This window comes from Eupeodes corollae, chromosome 1 (assembly GCF_945859685.1).
Source record: "Eupeodes corollae chromosome 1, idEupCoro1.1, whole genome shotgun sequence".
Lineage (NCBI taxonomy): Eukaryota > Metazoa > Arthropoda > Insecta > Diptera > Syrphidae > Eupeodes > Eupeodes corollae.
In genome coordinates this window covers 215,225,279-215,240,376 of record NC_079147.1, presented here as the reverse complement: position 1 = coordinate 215,240,376, position 15,098 = coordinate 215,225,279, and the positions used below count along the sequence as shown (strand labels likewise).

The 15,098-nt window shown below is 32.9% G+C and overlaps 2 protein-coding genes across 12 annotated transcripts in view; one reads left to right on the top strand and one right to left on the bottom strand.

Annotated features, from left to right (window-relative positions):
* Positions 1-15,098, top strand: part of LOC129952446 (uncharacterized) — a 271,289-nt gene that overhangs the window by 211,986 nt on the left and 44,205 nt on the right. For 10 of the 11 annotated variants that reach the window (XR_008782313.1, XR_008782320.1, XR_008782314.1 and 7 more), the window contains one exon: positions 1,557-2,028. Coding sequence is in view for 1 of the 11 variants with exons in the window: in XM_056065037.1 (XP_055921012.1) it covers positions 1,557-1,825 (269 nt within the window). In the remaining 10 variants the exon portion in view is untranslated. Of the gene's footprint in view, positions 1-1,556; positions 7,063-15,098 lie in introns of those variants that run through there. The other variant, XM_056065037.1, reaches the window with a different exon arrangement.
* Positions 10,932-13,603, bottom strand: LOC129952483 (uncharacterized). The gene is made up of 2 exons (XM_056065077.1): positions 12,588-13,603; positions 10,932-11,336 (listed from the first exon to the last, which is right to left on the bottom strand). The coding sequence occupies exons 1-2, from the start codon at positions 13,479-13,481 to the stop codon at positions 11,022-11,024; spliced, it is 1,209 nt and encodes a 402-aa protein (XP_055921052.1). The 5' UTR covers positions 13,482-13,603; the 3' UTR covers positions 10,932-11,021.

The window sequence follows — 15,098 nt, the reverse complement described above, 5'->3', positions numbered from 1 at the left end:
ATAATGCTCCTTTGCGACGTGAACAACCTACAAACAAGCAAACAAACAAACAAATTGACAGTCCCATATATAATATTAGCAAGTGCAAAAATTTTATTTGATCAAGAATTAGAACTTAATTTAAAATTACTAATATCATCTTTTTGAATAAAGGAATCTTGTACGATTAATCCAAACTTTAAACAACTAAAGGAGTCTTTGTTTGTCCAATTTTGTTAAAACTTATATACATTATATCTTTCATTTGGAATCCAATGCCCAATTGATTGTTGCATTCCTTATATCTTACAATGCATTTATTTTAACTCCAAACTGAAATCTCATAATATTTGTTTTGTTCGAAAAATGTAATTTTAGATTTTGCAAGTTCATCAATAGAATTCCTAGAAAAGTCACTCTACCTGTAAAAATTGCCATTTTTTTTATATCAATGTACAAATATACTTTGAAAAATGCATAACAATAAACAAAACAAATGTATGATTGAAATGTATTCCAAATGTACCCAATCCCCAACAAAAATATGAAATTCCAATTCCAAGATATTTTAAACAATATGTTTTCGTTATAAAAACAAAATTACTTTTGTAATTGTCCAAATGTTATTGTTCAAAACATAATGATATATAATTTAGATTATGTTTGACAAGTGTAATGACAGACAACGGTTTGTAGAAAAACTTGTAATATTATTAATCGGATTGCAAAATGAATGTAAAAGTAATTATTTGTTCGTTATAATAAATTTGATTATACTTCTGCGTAACGTATACAAGCATATATAATTGCAAATTAACCCACTTGGCCGTAATTTGGTTTTTGACCTATATATAGTGCATACATGCCTTCAGATTCCCCGTTTTATTTATTGGGAATGAATGAAGTAAGGTATTGGTAAATTCGTTTAACTTGAGCACTTGTGAGGTTTTTTTAGATCTACAAATATGTATGGGTATTTACTAAAAACTAAATTTCAAATTAAAAGTTAAATACCCTACCCACACATAAATAAACATTAAATTTCAAACCTTTTCACACACAAAAATAATATTATTTCTAGTCGTGTTGGTGGGTTTTTTGCGCCCGCCTCTTCTACAACAATAAATACAGATTTTCCATTAAACTAGATGGTAACAGCTCTTTAATTTACTGCAAACAATTGAACCACAATAACTGCGGTTGTTATCCGGAAGAAGTGTTCACTTAACAGAGTATATTCATATTCATATACATCTAGAGTATACAGTATACACATTACCCTTTGACCCTTCTTGAGCCATCCAGGATCTAGCCAACATTCTGCACCACAACTTGAACTAAGTTATATTCTATTGTTCTATAATGCATACTTGACTCGTATATATGTATTTTTAAAAGAGAGCGAGCTCCCTAAACAACATTCTTTCCTCATTTTCCTCAGCTGCAGCTCTAGCCCTCTATAGTTCCATTTCCAGCCAAGCTCTGTTAGATTATTTGTTTTTAACAGGGTAATTTATGTTTTCTCTAATTTAGCTTTTTTTCATTGCTTATTTGTGTTGTTGTTTGTATATTTCCAGGAGAAAAACCCGCTGCAATGCAACATGCCAACCGAAGTATGGCGGAAGGAGAAGGTGGCATCAATAGCAGTGGCGTGAGTAGCAGCAGTAGCAGCATAAGCGTTTCTGCCGGAGCAAGCACCAGCAAAGCCAATAGTCATCCTATGCTCAATCGCATTTTCCGTTTGAGTGCAATGGTCGAGTTCTTATGCCATCGGAAAGGATCATTGGCGTGGCTTCTAACGACAATGTTTAACTTAATGGGTAGCCTGCATCGAATCGATAGATGAAATTTCTCCAATAATGCCCATCACAGACTGTTACGTATATAAAATAATAATATGGACTAAAGAGTAAGGATTTGAGCAAAAGAATACACACACAAAAAAAAAGCAACCAGCAAGAAATTTATATAAAACAAAAATAGAAAAAGGAAAAGGAAAAACAAACAAAAACGGAAACGGAAACGGAAAACAAATAATAAAAATATAAGGTAAGAAAGGATAACAATAAGTCTATAGTTTGTTTAGTTTTTAGTTTTTAGTTTATTTTTTATTATTTTAATTCAATTTATTTTGTTTTTATTTTTATTTTTCTTAACACAACCAATTCACACTTAAGACTTGAAAACAAATTATATAGCATTTAAGGCAATTGGGAATTAGGGTAGAGAAATATAAATTAAAATGTTTTTCTTATTTTTAGCAGTTTTGTAGACTACCTACCTTCCGAGACCTTAGTAACTTCCGTTTTGGTCTGAAGTCCTACTTTTTGTTAGGGAAAATTAATACCAAGACTTGGCTTGAATTTAGTTGTATTTTGTCCAGTTTCTTCAAAAATTTCTGGAATTAATTTAAAACTCAATTTAATAACTTGTGGTTCATCTTTGAAACATGGTTTTAATAATATTGAGAACTCGATAATTTATTGACTTTAAATCAACTGATTACAATTTATTTATGAGGTTTTAAGGACTTTAGATTTCGGTTTAATGAAACAAAATTCTTATGAATAACCTACACGTTTAAGAGTAAGAGGTTTAATGTTTCGACATTGATTTCTTTAATTTATTAAATGAAGTTTTCAATTTTAATCAATGTTCTTAAATCTGTTGCACCAATGCACAGTATGAACGTTTTATTTCCAATATGATCTTGGTTGCTTTTTTTTCATTTGGTTTTCATATATTTTCAATAGACTGCTCGGCTCAATGTGACTAAACTTGTGGCCAATGGCGTATCGAGGTCTTTGGGGTCATGCCCAATGGAAGATTATTTTTTTAATTTTTGTAGGAATTCCCTTTCATTCAAAACTTATCTTGTTGCTATAATTGACATCACCCCCCTGGTATTCTTGATAATTTTTTTTTTGTATTTGTTGCTAAAACTTTTAACTGAGGACTTGGCCAAGAAAATAATATAAATTGGAAATCTAGCCCTATTCCAATAGCACAAATTCATCAACTTTTCACTAAGGGACGATCCAGGGGGGGTCATGTTTTATATAGTTAAGTTTTATTCATAAAGATTTAATTTAAACCTTTGTTATTAATTTAACGATATTCACCAAAACTTCTTTAAGGTGTTGGTGGTTTTTATTTTCAAAATTGATTTATTCTATTGAATAAAAGAACTTTTAAGATCTTCAAAAAATCTACTTTTTACAGTGAATTTGCTTTTGGATGCTCTAAAAGTCAGATTGAAACATGAATTTCAAAAATATCAATGTCCCAAAAGCACCAAAAGTCACACATAATGAACTTTTCATATCTAAATGTAAAAGCTTTGAATCTCTCAAGAACTGAAGTGAAAAGAGATTCTGCAACGTTGAATTTGTGAATGACATACTAAAGTTTCTTCTCAACTTATTTGTTTATCTTAATTTGTTTTTATTTAATTTTAAGAAGATTTATGTACTTAAATTTACCTATTAACTTAAATTCAACAACCCCACATTTTTCTCTCTATACGATTTGTATGTTTCTTAAAAATGGAAGTATTTTCAAAAGCTTCACGCAAAACAGCAATTTTTAAGAATGTGTCCTTTAGCAATAACTCGAATAAACGAGTAAACAGATTCATGACGATAGTAATAATAGACTCCCGAAAATTGACTCCAAATACAATACATTCTTTTTATTTTCCAACGAAAAAGATAACATATTTCTGGAAAACTTTCTTATTTTCTTTGTTTTTGCAACTATATTTTTGTAGCGTTTTCACATTTATAGAAATGTCAACAAGGACAGAATAAGTTATTTTTTGGAGAAAGCTACGTTTTAACATAATTTCTCCAAGAAATGCACTAAAAAACCAGCTCTACACTATTGTAATTTCGCTCTTAAATATGGCATATATAGAAAACTTTTGAAATCTTGGAATGTTTTCATATGAAGAAAGTAGTCTAAAATAATATAAATAAAGTTATCACTTTAGTCCTTGAAATATGGAAGTGTATTGGTTAAGATACACCTTACTCCTTAAGAGAACATTAAAGAACATTTTTAAGTGGTGCCCAAAAACTCATCTTTATGATAAGTTTCTGACCCCCCTGATCTCATTCCGCCCTTGCCTGCGATGTGTATTTCAGGGACCTTAAAGCTGCCCAAAAACTTAATGTTTTCGTCGTGTCGTTCCACAATTTAAGTTAACGGGTGAGAGAATTTTAGTCTTGGCTACTGTTAGGTTTCGAGTGAGTTACCCTATTCATACTCGGCGACATAATGTCACTTAGGCCTCGGTTAGTTTTAAAACAAAAAAAATATATCTAAAGGAGCAAATGTTTTTTTGAAATCACAAATATCTAAACGTCCAGTTTGTCAAAAATAAAGAAATCTGATGATCGGTTGGCACCCGTATTATGTAAATCCTTCGCTGTGGAAGAACAATCAAGTTGTTGTTGTAGTATTCAAAACCTACTAAAAAATTGTCACATTCAAAATTCTTCTAGTACCAAATTTATTCCAAGATTTCATTTCAGCCAACTTAAGGGTCTAATAATACCTAAGTTCAAACTCAAACTGAGATCTAACTACTAGTTCTAACGGTTTAAAATTTGATGAAGAAAAAAGGTAGAACTTTATGGGCTTCTAATTTGTCCATAAAAAAAGATGCAGGGGTTAGAACTTTGTCAAAAATTGGCCATGAGTGTCTTGATTTATTATTACTTCAAGTATCAGTCAAATATATTTTTTTAAACTTGTCAAACCATTCCAAACCCATTTTGTTTTATAGTGGTCGCCTTTGTTTCTTACAACTGAATATACCATCCAATTTTGATTAGAATACATTTTACCGCCTTGAAATCTACAACAATATTCATGGACCTCTTTTTTTCTTTCCAATTTAATTCAAGAATTAATGTATTGAAATTTTTTTATAAGGGAATAGTTATAACTGTCAGTAGTTTTCGTCATTTAAAATTTTGTTTTGGGATTTAAAAGCTATTAAGAGATTCCAATTTTTAATGTTAACTATTAATGATGAAGGTTAAAAGATGTAGATTTTTTTTTCTGAAAAGAATACTTTATTTAACCCAGAACTTTTCATTTAGTTGATTTTAAAATGCTTAATGGTATCATCTTCTCCAACGAGCAGCTTTTGTGTTGCCACGTATCAGTTTTCCTTTCAATGAACAACTTTAACCTCACATTTTTTATTTAAATCAGAAAATGATAGAATTCAATCAGGAAATTTGTGTCCAATGACAGAAATTCTTAAATAAAATGAAATAACCATCATGTCAAACAAAAACTCTAAGGATTGGTTTCAATTATGAAAACCAATAAAAGCTGTAACTGGTCATTAACTCAGCAATTGCGATGACTCTTTGAATGCCCAATGTTTCTTGTTTAGGCTTTCGGGATCTAATGGACGATAGAAATCTACATTTAATAGTTTTTGATATATTTTAACTTGTTGATTCGACTTAACTTGACAACTTTGGTAGCAGAATTCAAGAATGATTTAATAATGGCAACTCTGTAACTCTTTTGTATTATTGATTTCTATTCTTCTACAGTCGCCTGGTTATGGTTTCTTTTTGTCTGTCTTCTTTTTACTAGTCCAAAAATACTTAGAACAGCTGAAGAATTTGGCTTTAATTTTTTTTTAAATAGAGAATTGACAGCATCATGTGTTAGTCAAAGACACTTTTTCTGCCTGTATAAGGCTGTCATCAACCCTCTCTCCCCATAAATAGCCACGCAAGCCAAATCAACCATGCCAAGACAAGCAGCATTCATTTAAACCTTGAAAGACAATCTTTGTATTGATTCAAGCAAACTTACCCAGCCCAGGTGTAAATTGAGCTAGAGCCTGAGCGATTAAAAAACTGATTTGCTATACGTTCTACAGAAAAACATCCAATTAGTTTAACCATTAGAAACCGTTGTGTTTGCAACGTGAAACGAATAAATAGCATTTAAACAACAATAGTGACAAATTAACGGTGTTAATTCTTTTCAATTTTTGTTAATAGAACCATTAAACCCCTGCCAAACTCTTTCAATACCATCTCACGTTAAATCTATCAAGTCTTGCATTTCACTTTTTTTAATTTTAATTATTATTTTCTTTTAAGTATTTTTTTTTTTTTGAATCTTAAGTTTGATACAAAAACTTTTTTTTCTATCTACTCATTTTATTTTTAAATTTGTATTTATCATTTGTTTTGCTTGATTTTGTTTTCTCTACAAATTTCTTACCAATATGTAAATGTATACTAACAAAAATAAAGCTTGTAATTAAAAATTTAAAAAAAAATAAAATTAGAACTTAAAAAAAATGTATTGAAAGTTATTTAACCTATAATTAAACAATAAATAATGTAAACTAAAAGATAATATTTATTTTTATATCGACTTTTGTTACTATAAAAAAAATAATAATGTATTTAACTCCTGTTTTTCTATTAAATCTCAAGCATTGAATATACATAAAAAATTACTTTCATAAATTTCCAATGAAGAAAAAAGAAAAGAAAAATAGAAAATCAAGGTAAAACTGTATAAAGTAGTTTAAAAAAATATTTATTTTGTAAAAAGGAAAACTATTTCAGAATCAATGACAAAATTTATTTGAATTTTGATTTTATTCAAAAGTTGGAAGTGACTAACATTGAGAGTGATGATAAGTTAGTAAAAACAAAAAATAATAATACAATTAAATATGTCTATTAAATCTCAATTCAATTATGTATAGATGTCTTGTGCTTATCTTTTTAAAATTAACCATACAAATTAAAGAACACAAATTCCTTTTAACAGAACTTTTATGTTTTGTTAAAATCAAAACAAAATCTCCTAACTCAATGTTTGTTACTTCCATAATTTTTGTATTGTTATAAATTTACACTTTAAGTACCTATAAATAAATAAAAGTAAATTTTGACATACAAATTATAACAATACCTGCAGAGTTCATTATAAAATAATTAAAAAAGATTTTAAACAAAATACCAATTCGTTAACGTTATCCTAGAAAAAATATTTCCTTTATTTTCAAAAAGTAAAAACTAATTAAATCCATCAAAAAAAAATACAAAACAGGTCAAGTTAATGTAGATCTAGAAAATAATTAAATTAAATGTAGGTATATGTTATTCCGTAATTATACCTATATTTAACTTGTATAAAATTATTATATTGAAAATGAATTTAATTAAAATTAAATAAATATAGATATATATATGTATACATTTTAAATTTATATATAAAATGAGTAGACTCTTTTTCTATTTTACCCCTTAAGAATAAGAATTTACAAAAATAAGATTATACAAAGAAAAAATAATTAATTAATAAAATATAGTTCAATTAAAATGAAAAAAAAAAACTGAAAAAAATATAATATTTACCAGAATAATGATTCAAAATAAAAGGTGTAAATTGAAATTTAAACTTGAGATTAAAGAGAAAATAATAATAACAATAGTTTAAGAAGCCCAAAAACAGATAGAAATAAATTGATTGTATGAATGCGCTGAGAACTGGATTTTAATGCGCTAAGAAAAGTAAAAAATAGAAGAAAAAAATAAACAAATGGTAAGAAAACCAGAAAAAAGTTTGAAAATAAATGTAAATATTTTATTTAATAAAATTGAAATTGTTTTTAATTCTTCGTGAAGTTCTTTAAAGTCGTTGTCATAATTTAAAATGTATGGATTTGATTTAGCTTTCGCTCGATGTACATTAAAGGGCATAGAGCATATTTACATTTTTAACTGGTATCGGTTCCTACGCTCGTTGTCAAAGACTCTCCTTTTGTTAGTTCTTTAGAGAAAGCGAATCTCTTTGCCAGGCAGTTCACCGCCAATTCTACACTGCCAGTGAGTGTTATGACTCCGCCTGTACTTAAACGAATTAGTGATTCTATGGGACCAATCTTTTTCGCATTCTTACTGTGGCAAGAGTCCTCAAAGATCTAAACATACAACAATCCACTGGTCCGAATGGTATCAAAGCTATTATTCTGAAGAGATGTTCTTCAATGATGGTAAAACCACTGCGTAAGCTTTTTCAGCTGTCCCACTCCTCAGGTCTCATTCCGAGAGAATGTAAAAATGCATTATCAGCTCAATAAATATCTTAAAGATCGAAAGCTCTTAATGACCGTCAGTACGGCTTTCTCAATTGAAATTGGGTGCTTTCGGTTTCAGTTTTCATAAATCCCTGCTTCATTGGATTAGTAATTACCTTTCGGATCGTTCAATACTTGTAGTATTAGAAGGATACAAGTTTGAAAACCATAAAATAAATACTGGTTTGCCCCAGGGCTCTGTTCTATCTCCAACACTCTTTCTCATTTTTATTAATTATCTCCTGTCGGCAAACATCTAATCCAATACATTGTTCCGCTGACGATAGTGCTATTAGCTTTTCATATTCGTTTTCAGATTCACATCCCTCTTCTTCGGATGTGGAACTGCAACTACAAAATATGATAAGTTCATTAAATTTCGACCTAAACAGCATTGTTCAATGGAGATTAAAAAAAAACAATAGAATTTTATACTTCGAATACACCATGCTGTCTTGTATTGCCATTATCCATGGATGGCACTTGCATCGAGGAGACTGAACACCTCGATATTCTTGGTTTGTGTGTCACCAACCACCTCTTGTGATACGATCAAATACGTCGTCAAAAATGCCGCAAGGTGTTTGGGTTTCCGTAGGCGATGCAAGAAATATTTCACCTCTTCTGATCTGGCTGTTATTTACAAGACTTTTATACGTAAAAGGTTGAGTATAACTCCCATTTCTGGGCTGGTGCTCCTGCAACTTACTTACGCCTGGATAATATTAATCTAGAGCATTTAAATTGATAGATGATAATATCATAAGTTCATTTACTTCGCTTGAACATCGTCGTAAAGTTTCTGTCTGACCCATTTTTAGCGTTATTTTAACGGTTTATGCTGTAGTGAAATAGCCAACTGCATTCCTTCCCTTAAAGAGATCAACCGTAATACTCGCGATTCTAGGAAAGCTTATCAGTATACCCTCGAGTCCAACTACGGTCGTACTGATAAATATAGAGAGTCGTTCTTTAGCCGTACTACGCGAATGTGGAATGCCTTACCACACTCTGTCTTTCCCAGCTATTGCAATATTCAGGAATTCAAAACCAATGTGCACCGACATCTCCTTTCAACCCTTCTCTCCTTTTCCTAGTGCTCACATTGTGTCTTCATTATAAAAGTAGTAATATCCTATCTTGAGTGTGTGCTTATTGTAAAAACAAAAAAACTCGCATACATCTACAAAGATCAAAAACTCCCATCTCTTCGAAAAAGCTACCAAAAAGAGAATTTAAAGCGTATCGTCAATAATTTATTGCACAATGGAGAACAATATGTTACGAACATTTTGAAAAGTTCTTTACCAGGAACTCATTAATCTTAGGTACATTTGGGAAATATTTTTTTGCATAATTTTTTAAACACAAATGTAATTTGTTTGTATTTTTATTTTTCAAATTGAATTGAAGGATGATCTTTGTCTAGGTTAAGTAACGTTAGGTTGAGATGGCCGCTGTCCGGTAGACCAGTAGTTGCCCCTTTTTGATACCACATGGATCTAAGCCCCAGTGCACACTTGCGTAATTTTAATAATGTGATGACGCAGTAGTGGCGCAATGGTCTTTGCACTTCTATACTTCTCGTTTTGCTTGCAACAATTAAAGTTTATAAAAATAAACAAGAAACTCTAACAAATAATGTACTGAAAGACGGAAGTGCATGTGTTCTGGCGTTGTGATCTCGAAGAAACCTGCAAGTTTTTGTCCTCCTAGAATGATGCACTAGCGTGTATCAATTGATTCGTGAATACTGTAAGATTCAATTGCATCACCACAAGTTTAAATGAAGTTAGTGTGCACCGAAACTAAGAGTCTTCCCTATCGTTGATCTATTTTGAACCAATTTGGAACAATTAATGAAAGAATTTATCAGATCAATGGAAAGTATTGAAAGCCGATAGGGCATGAACAAAACTGGAGAAAAACAGACTAATCCTTGTTTTCATCGATGCAGCTTCTACAGAAATCATTTGCAGGAGTTCCAAGATGGACAGTATGCCTACCTTTTAAGCAGTGTGCAGTTAGAATACCCATAACAGAGCTATTAGTTATACTTTGAGCGTTTAGCCAAATCAGTTTTGTAACAGGCAAAGGGTAGAGTTTGCCTTTCTGTGGTTTGCTTTCTCTATGGTTTTATGCTTTAGCTTAAGTTTACATATAGCTAAGGATGAACCGATATTGGATTTGTAACGTAACAAGAACAGTTTTGTTCCATTACTTGCAATTTAATCTGCTCCTTTAAAATCTCTATGATCCGGTACCTAACAGAGATGAATATTGTACTATTTTGCCATCTAACCAAGAGATGATCGACATTTACAGAACGTTTTCAATTAGGCAAGAGAGGACTTGTTTAATGGCCAAAAGTTTTTTCTAAAACTCACTAAGGGGCCAGTTATACTATCATTGAAATCGATCCGGAAAAGTTTTTGAATCGAAATTTTACTATTCCCTAAGATTAGAAATACAAATTATATACCGATCGATCGGAAATCACACAAAGATTTTTTTTTCAAAAAGTTTAGTTGCACATTTATTTTTCTCTAAAAATGTATGTGTTTTGGCTTAAGTGGACTGTATTTTGTGTTGAAATAGATACTGTGTTTAGTGTTTGCAAAAAAAAATGTGATGTCCAAAATATGTATAATGAATGTATATTATAAATTCTCTTTTTACCGTCGTCTGCTGCTACGTCTTGTCTCTTCAAAGGTTATTTTTCGAAAGAACTATTTCAGCAATATTAGCGTAAAAAATGACATATCGACAATTATTGAATCGGTTAAAATAAAAGAGAGAACGAGACAAAATAGTGTAACTTAACAATAGTTTGGTAAGGTATACTAAAACAATATTGTTATACAATTCAATTCAATAATAAAAATAAAAAATTTCATTTAAGTTAATTTTAATTCAGAACATTCTGCCCCCCCCTGGAAGACTCTGGTCTTTCAGTAAGCGGTAAGGGAGCAAGTTTCACCACTGGTCGAACATAGCTGCCATTAATTGTCTTGACGGTTGCAACTCGACATTTGTTGTCTTGTCCAAGATGAATTTCGGTCACTCGTCCAAGAATCCATTTAGATGGAGGGAGATTGTCTTCCTTTAATAAAACCACATCATTCACTTCAAGATTTCTTTGCGCCTTTTGCCATTTTGGCCGACTTTGTAGAGATGTTAGGTACTCTTGGTGCCAGCGCTTCCAAAACCCTTGCATAAGTGCCTGTAAAAGAGACCAGTTATTTCTAATCGAGACATCATTTTGGGAAATATCAGGTGTAGGGACTGAAGAATAAGATTCTCCAATCATAAAATGCGACGGAGTTAAAGCAGCGGGTTCGAAGTCCGATGTCTGCCACATTGGGCGGGAATTAAGTAAGCTTTCAATTTTTGTTAAAAGAGTGTACATCTCTTCGAACGTAAGCCTGTGTTCACCGATAACGCGTTTGAGGTGAACTTTTAGTGACTTTATTCCAGCCTCCCACAATCCACCAAAGTGTGGTGCAGAGGGTGGAATGAATTTCCAAGCAATTTGGTCCTTTGATAAATAATCCACGATGATATTGTTGCGTTGTTGATTTAGAAGCAGTTCGTACAATTCGCCAAGTTTTCTTTTTGCTCCGTGAAAATTAGTTGCGTTATCGCTCCATATTTCTGATGGCCTTCCGCGACGAGCCACGAACCGATCAAGGGCTAGTAAAAATGCGTCTGTCGATAAATCATTGACCAGTTCAATATGAACACCTTTAGTAACGAAACACACAAACAATGCGATATAGGCCTTGACAAATTTGGGATTTCGTCCACGATTGAGACGGAGGGTAATAGGACCTGCGTAATCGCATCCAACCTTGCTAAATGGACGCGAAAAACGAACACGTTCTACTGGCAAATCGCCCATTAGCTGATGCGATGAGGTTTGACGTTGTCGAAAGCAAGTAATACATTTAAAAACTATTTTGCGTAGCAAATTTCTGCAGCCAAGAACATAATAGTTTTGCTTTAAAAGGGCAATCATAAGTGTTACACCGGCGTGTAGATACTGTTCGTGAATAGAAAGTGCTAAGAGCCTAGATATAGGATGCGATTTACACAAAATTATGGGGTGCTTTTCCTTATATTTTAAAACCGAGTTCGTTATACGTCCACCGACACGAAGAACATTTGATTTATCGAGAAACGGATTTAGTGTTAATAATTTGTTCTTACTAGGCAATTCTTTTCCCTTGTTTAAAAGGCTTATTTCCGAACCGAAAAGCGAAAGCTGGGCACATTTTATAATCACAGTCTTAGCGTCATTAATCTCTTGAGCACATAAGTAAGGGAAAGAAATTCGATTTGTTTTAAAACGAAAGTTTCTATAGAATCGAAAAATATATGCCACTACTCGAATAAGTTTAAACCAGTTTGAACATTTAGAAATTAAATAATCAAGAACGTTATTATTATAAGGTTTTAAATTTGAAGCGAATACCTGAACCTTTGTACTTTTTCTTTGTTCCAAAATGTCGCAAGGAATATCGTTTACATTATAATGCGAGACTGGCCATTCAGTGGGTTGCTTTTTTAACCAGCATGGTCCTTGCCACCAAATATCTGTTGATGATAAAAGCGATGGTGGAATACCTCTTGAAGCGACATCAGCTGGATTGTGCACCGAACGTACGTGGTTCCAAGACTTGAATGGTATTGATGATTGAATTTCAGACGTCCTATTAGCAACAAAGACAGACCATTTCTTAGGAGCAGTAGATAGCCAGTGAAGCACTATTGATGAATCAGTCCATGCAAAAACTCGAATGTTTGCTTCCTGTAAAGAAGTCTTTATTTTATCAACAAGTTTAGTTAGTAAAAGAGCACCACAAAGTTCTAATTTAGGCAAAGATAAAACTTTAATAGGAGCAACCCTACTTTTAGCTGCTACAATAGAAACGGTTACGTTCCCATTTGTGTCTACACTGCGGCAGTAAACAACAGCGGCATAAGCGTCCAATGATGCATCGCAAAATGCATGCAGCTCCTTGTTGGTCCTATTTGACCACATAACTCTTGGAATTAAAATCGATTCCACCAAATGGAGTTCATCACGGATAGTAGTCCATCGTTTCTCAAGTTCCTGTGGAACATCGTCGTCCCAGCCTACTTTTTCTCGCCAAAGATCCTGGAAGAATATTTTGATTGCGACTACAACTGGAGCCAGGAACCCTAACGGATCAAATACTCGTGACGCGTCGGAGAGTATACGCCGTTTAGTACAGGAAGTCGGTTGAGAAAGAGATACTTTATAAGAAAAGCAATCCTTGGAAGGGCACCAACGAAGACCAAGCACTTTGATTACGCTAGATTCTTCAAACTCCACTGGAGACATCTCACGTTGATCCTGTGGTAAAGAGAGTAAAAGAGGCCAGCAATTTGTAGTCCATTTCCGCAAGTTGAATCCGCCAAGCTTCAGAATCTCCACAAGCTCTTTTTGAAGATAAATAATGTCATCTATAGAATCCGCTCCCGTAAAAACGTCATCGACGTAAAAATCGTTAAGGATAACGTTGGATGCTCTAGGATAGGTTTTTTCATAATCCAGTGCAAGTTGTTTCAGGGTGCGCACTGATAAGAAAGGAGCCGCTGAAGTTCCGTAGGTCACGGTTAATAACTTAAAATGTTTTAATGGTTCCTCTGCAGAAGAACGCCAAATAATTCGCTGATAGTTTGCATCTTTTGGTGAAACCAATATTTGACGAAACATTTTCTCTATATCCCCTGATATAACAAAAACATGACGACGACTACGAAGACAAATAGTGAAAATGTCGTGCTGAATAGTGGGGCCAACAAGAAGAAGCTCGTTGAGAGAAGATTTATCTGTCTGATGAGGTTTCGCCGAACCGTCGAAAACTACCCTTAACTTGGTGGTTGAACTATTATTTTTTAAAACCGCATGGTGAGGAAAATAATAACAGTCGGATGATTGCTGCTCAATTTCATTCTGTGGAATTTCCTCCATATGGCCTAGTTCGCGATATTCATTAAGAAAACGTAAATATTGGGTTTTTAAATCAGGATTGGCTATGAATCTGCGTTCCATAGAGCGTAACCGGTTTAAAGCTATGCCAAACGAGTTGCATAATTTTGAATTAAAATTTGGTTTAAATGGCAAATGAACTATGTACCGTCCGTCATCTGTTCGCTCGTGGGTTGCAACAAAATGCTCTTCAGCCTGTTGTTCTTCAAGTGATAGACTCGATTGAGAATGAACTTCTTCCAATCGCCAAAATCGTTCCAAATCAAATTCCTGTGAAAAATCAATCTGCGTACAAAATGTCCTAAATTCCTGGGTTAAGAATGAACGCTGCTGCTCAATGTTACCAGCTATAACCAACCCAAACATTGTAGGAATACAATTAGGAACATCTATGTTTTCTGAAGTAAAAGGAAATTTGATGACGTCGAACACCCTGTCTGCCCCTATCAAAATATCAATATGACCTGGCTTATTGAAACTAGGATCAGCTAATTCAAGCGACATATAAGGTTTAGTTATTGAATGAGGGACGAAGGCTGGCGGGAGAAGCGAAGTTAACTTAGAGATAACATAGCAATCAACTTCAATATTGTTATTATCAAAGCGCGAAAATAAATTTAGAGTTACCATACCATTGGTAACACCAGCAGAAGTGGACGCAACACCCATTATAGGAATTCGCGACGGGGTACGAAGTAATCCCAAACATTGAACGACCTGCTCTGTTACAAAAGAGACTTGCGATCCAGTATCCAACAATACGCGAATTTTATGGTGAGCTCCATGTTTATCTTGAACCATGACGACAGCAGTAGGAAGCAGAGTAGACAAATGATGAGATGATTCCAACGAATGACAGTTTAAGTTTGTGGGCACAGAAGAGTTGACTGACGAAGAAATACCAGCTGAAGTTGTTGAAGCTAAGTTTTCAGTAGGATGAACCAACGTATTATGGCGCTTGTTGCA

Bases quoted from the DNA above. Each gene is read 5' to 3' on its own strand.
- LOC129952483 (XM_056065077.1), bottom strand. From the start codon at position 13,481: ATGTCTCCAGTGGAGTTTGAAGAATCTAGCGTAATCAAAGTGCTTGGT. The intron at 11,337-12,587 runs GTATTCGCTTCA...TCTCTTTTACAG, and splicing joins GAAAAAGTACAAAGGTTCAG to GCACTTATGCAAGGGTTTTG.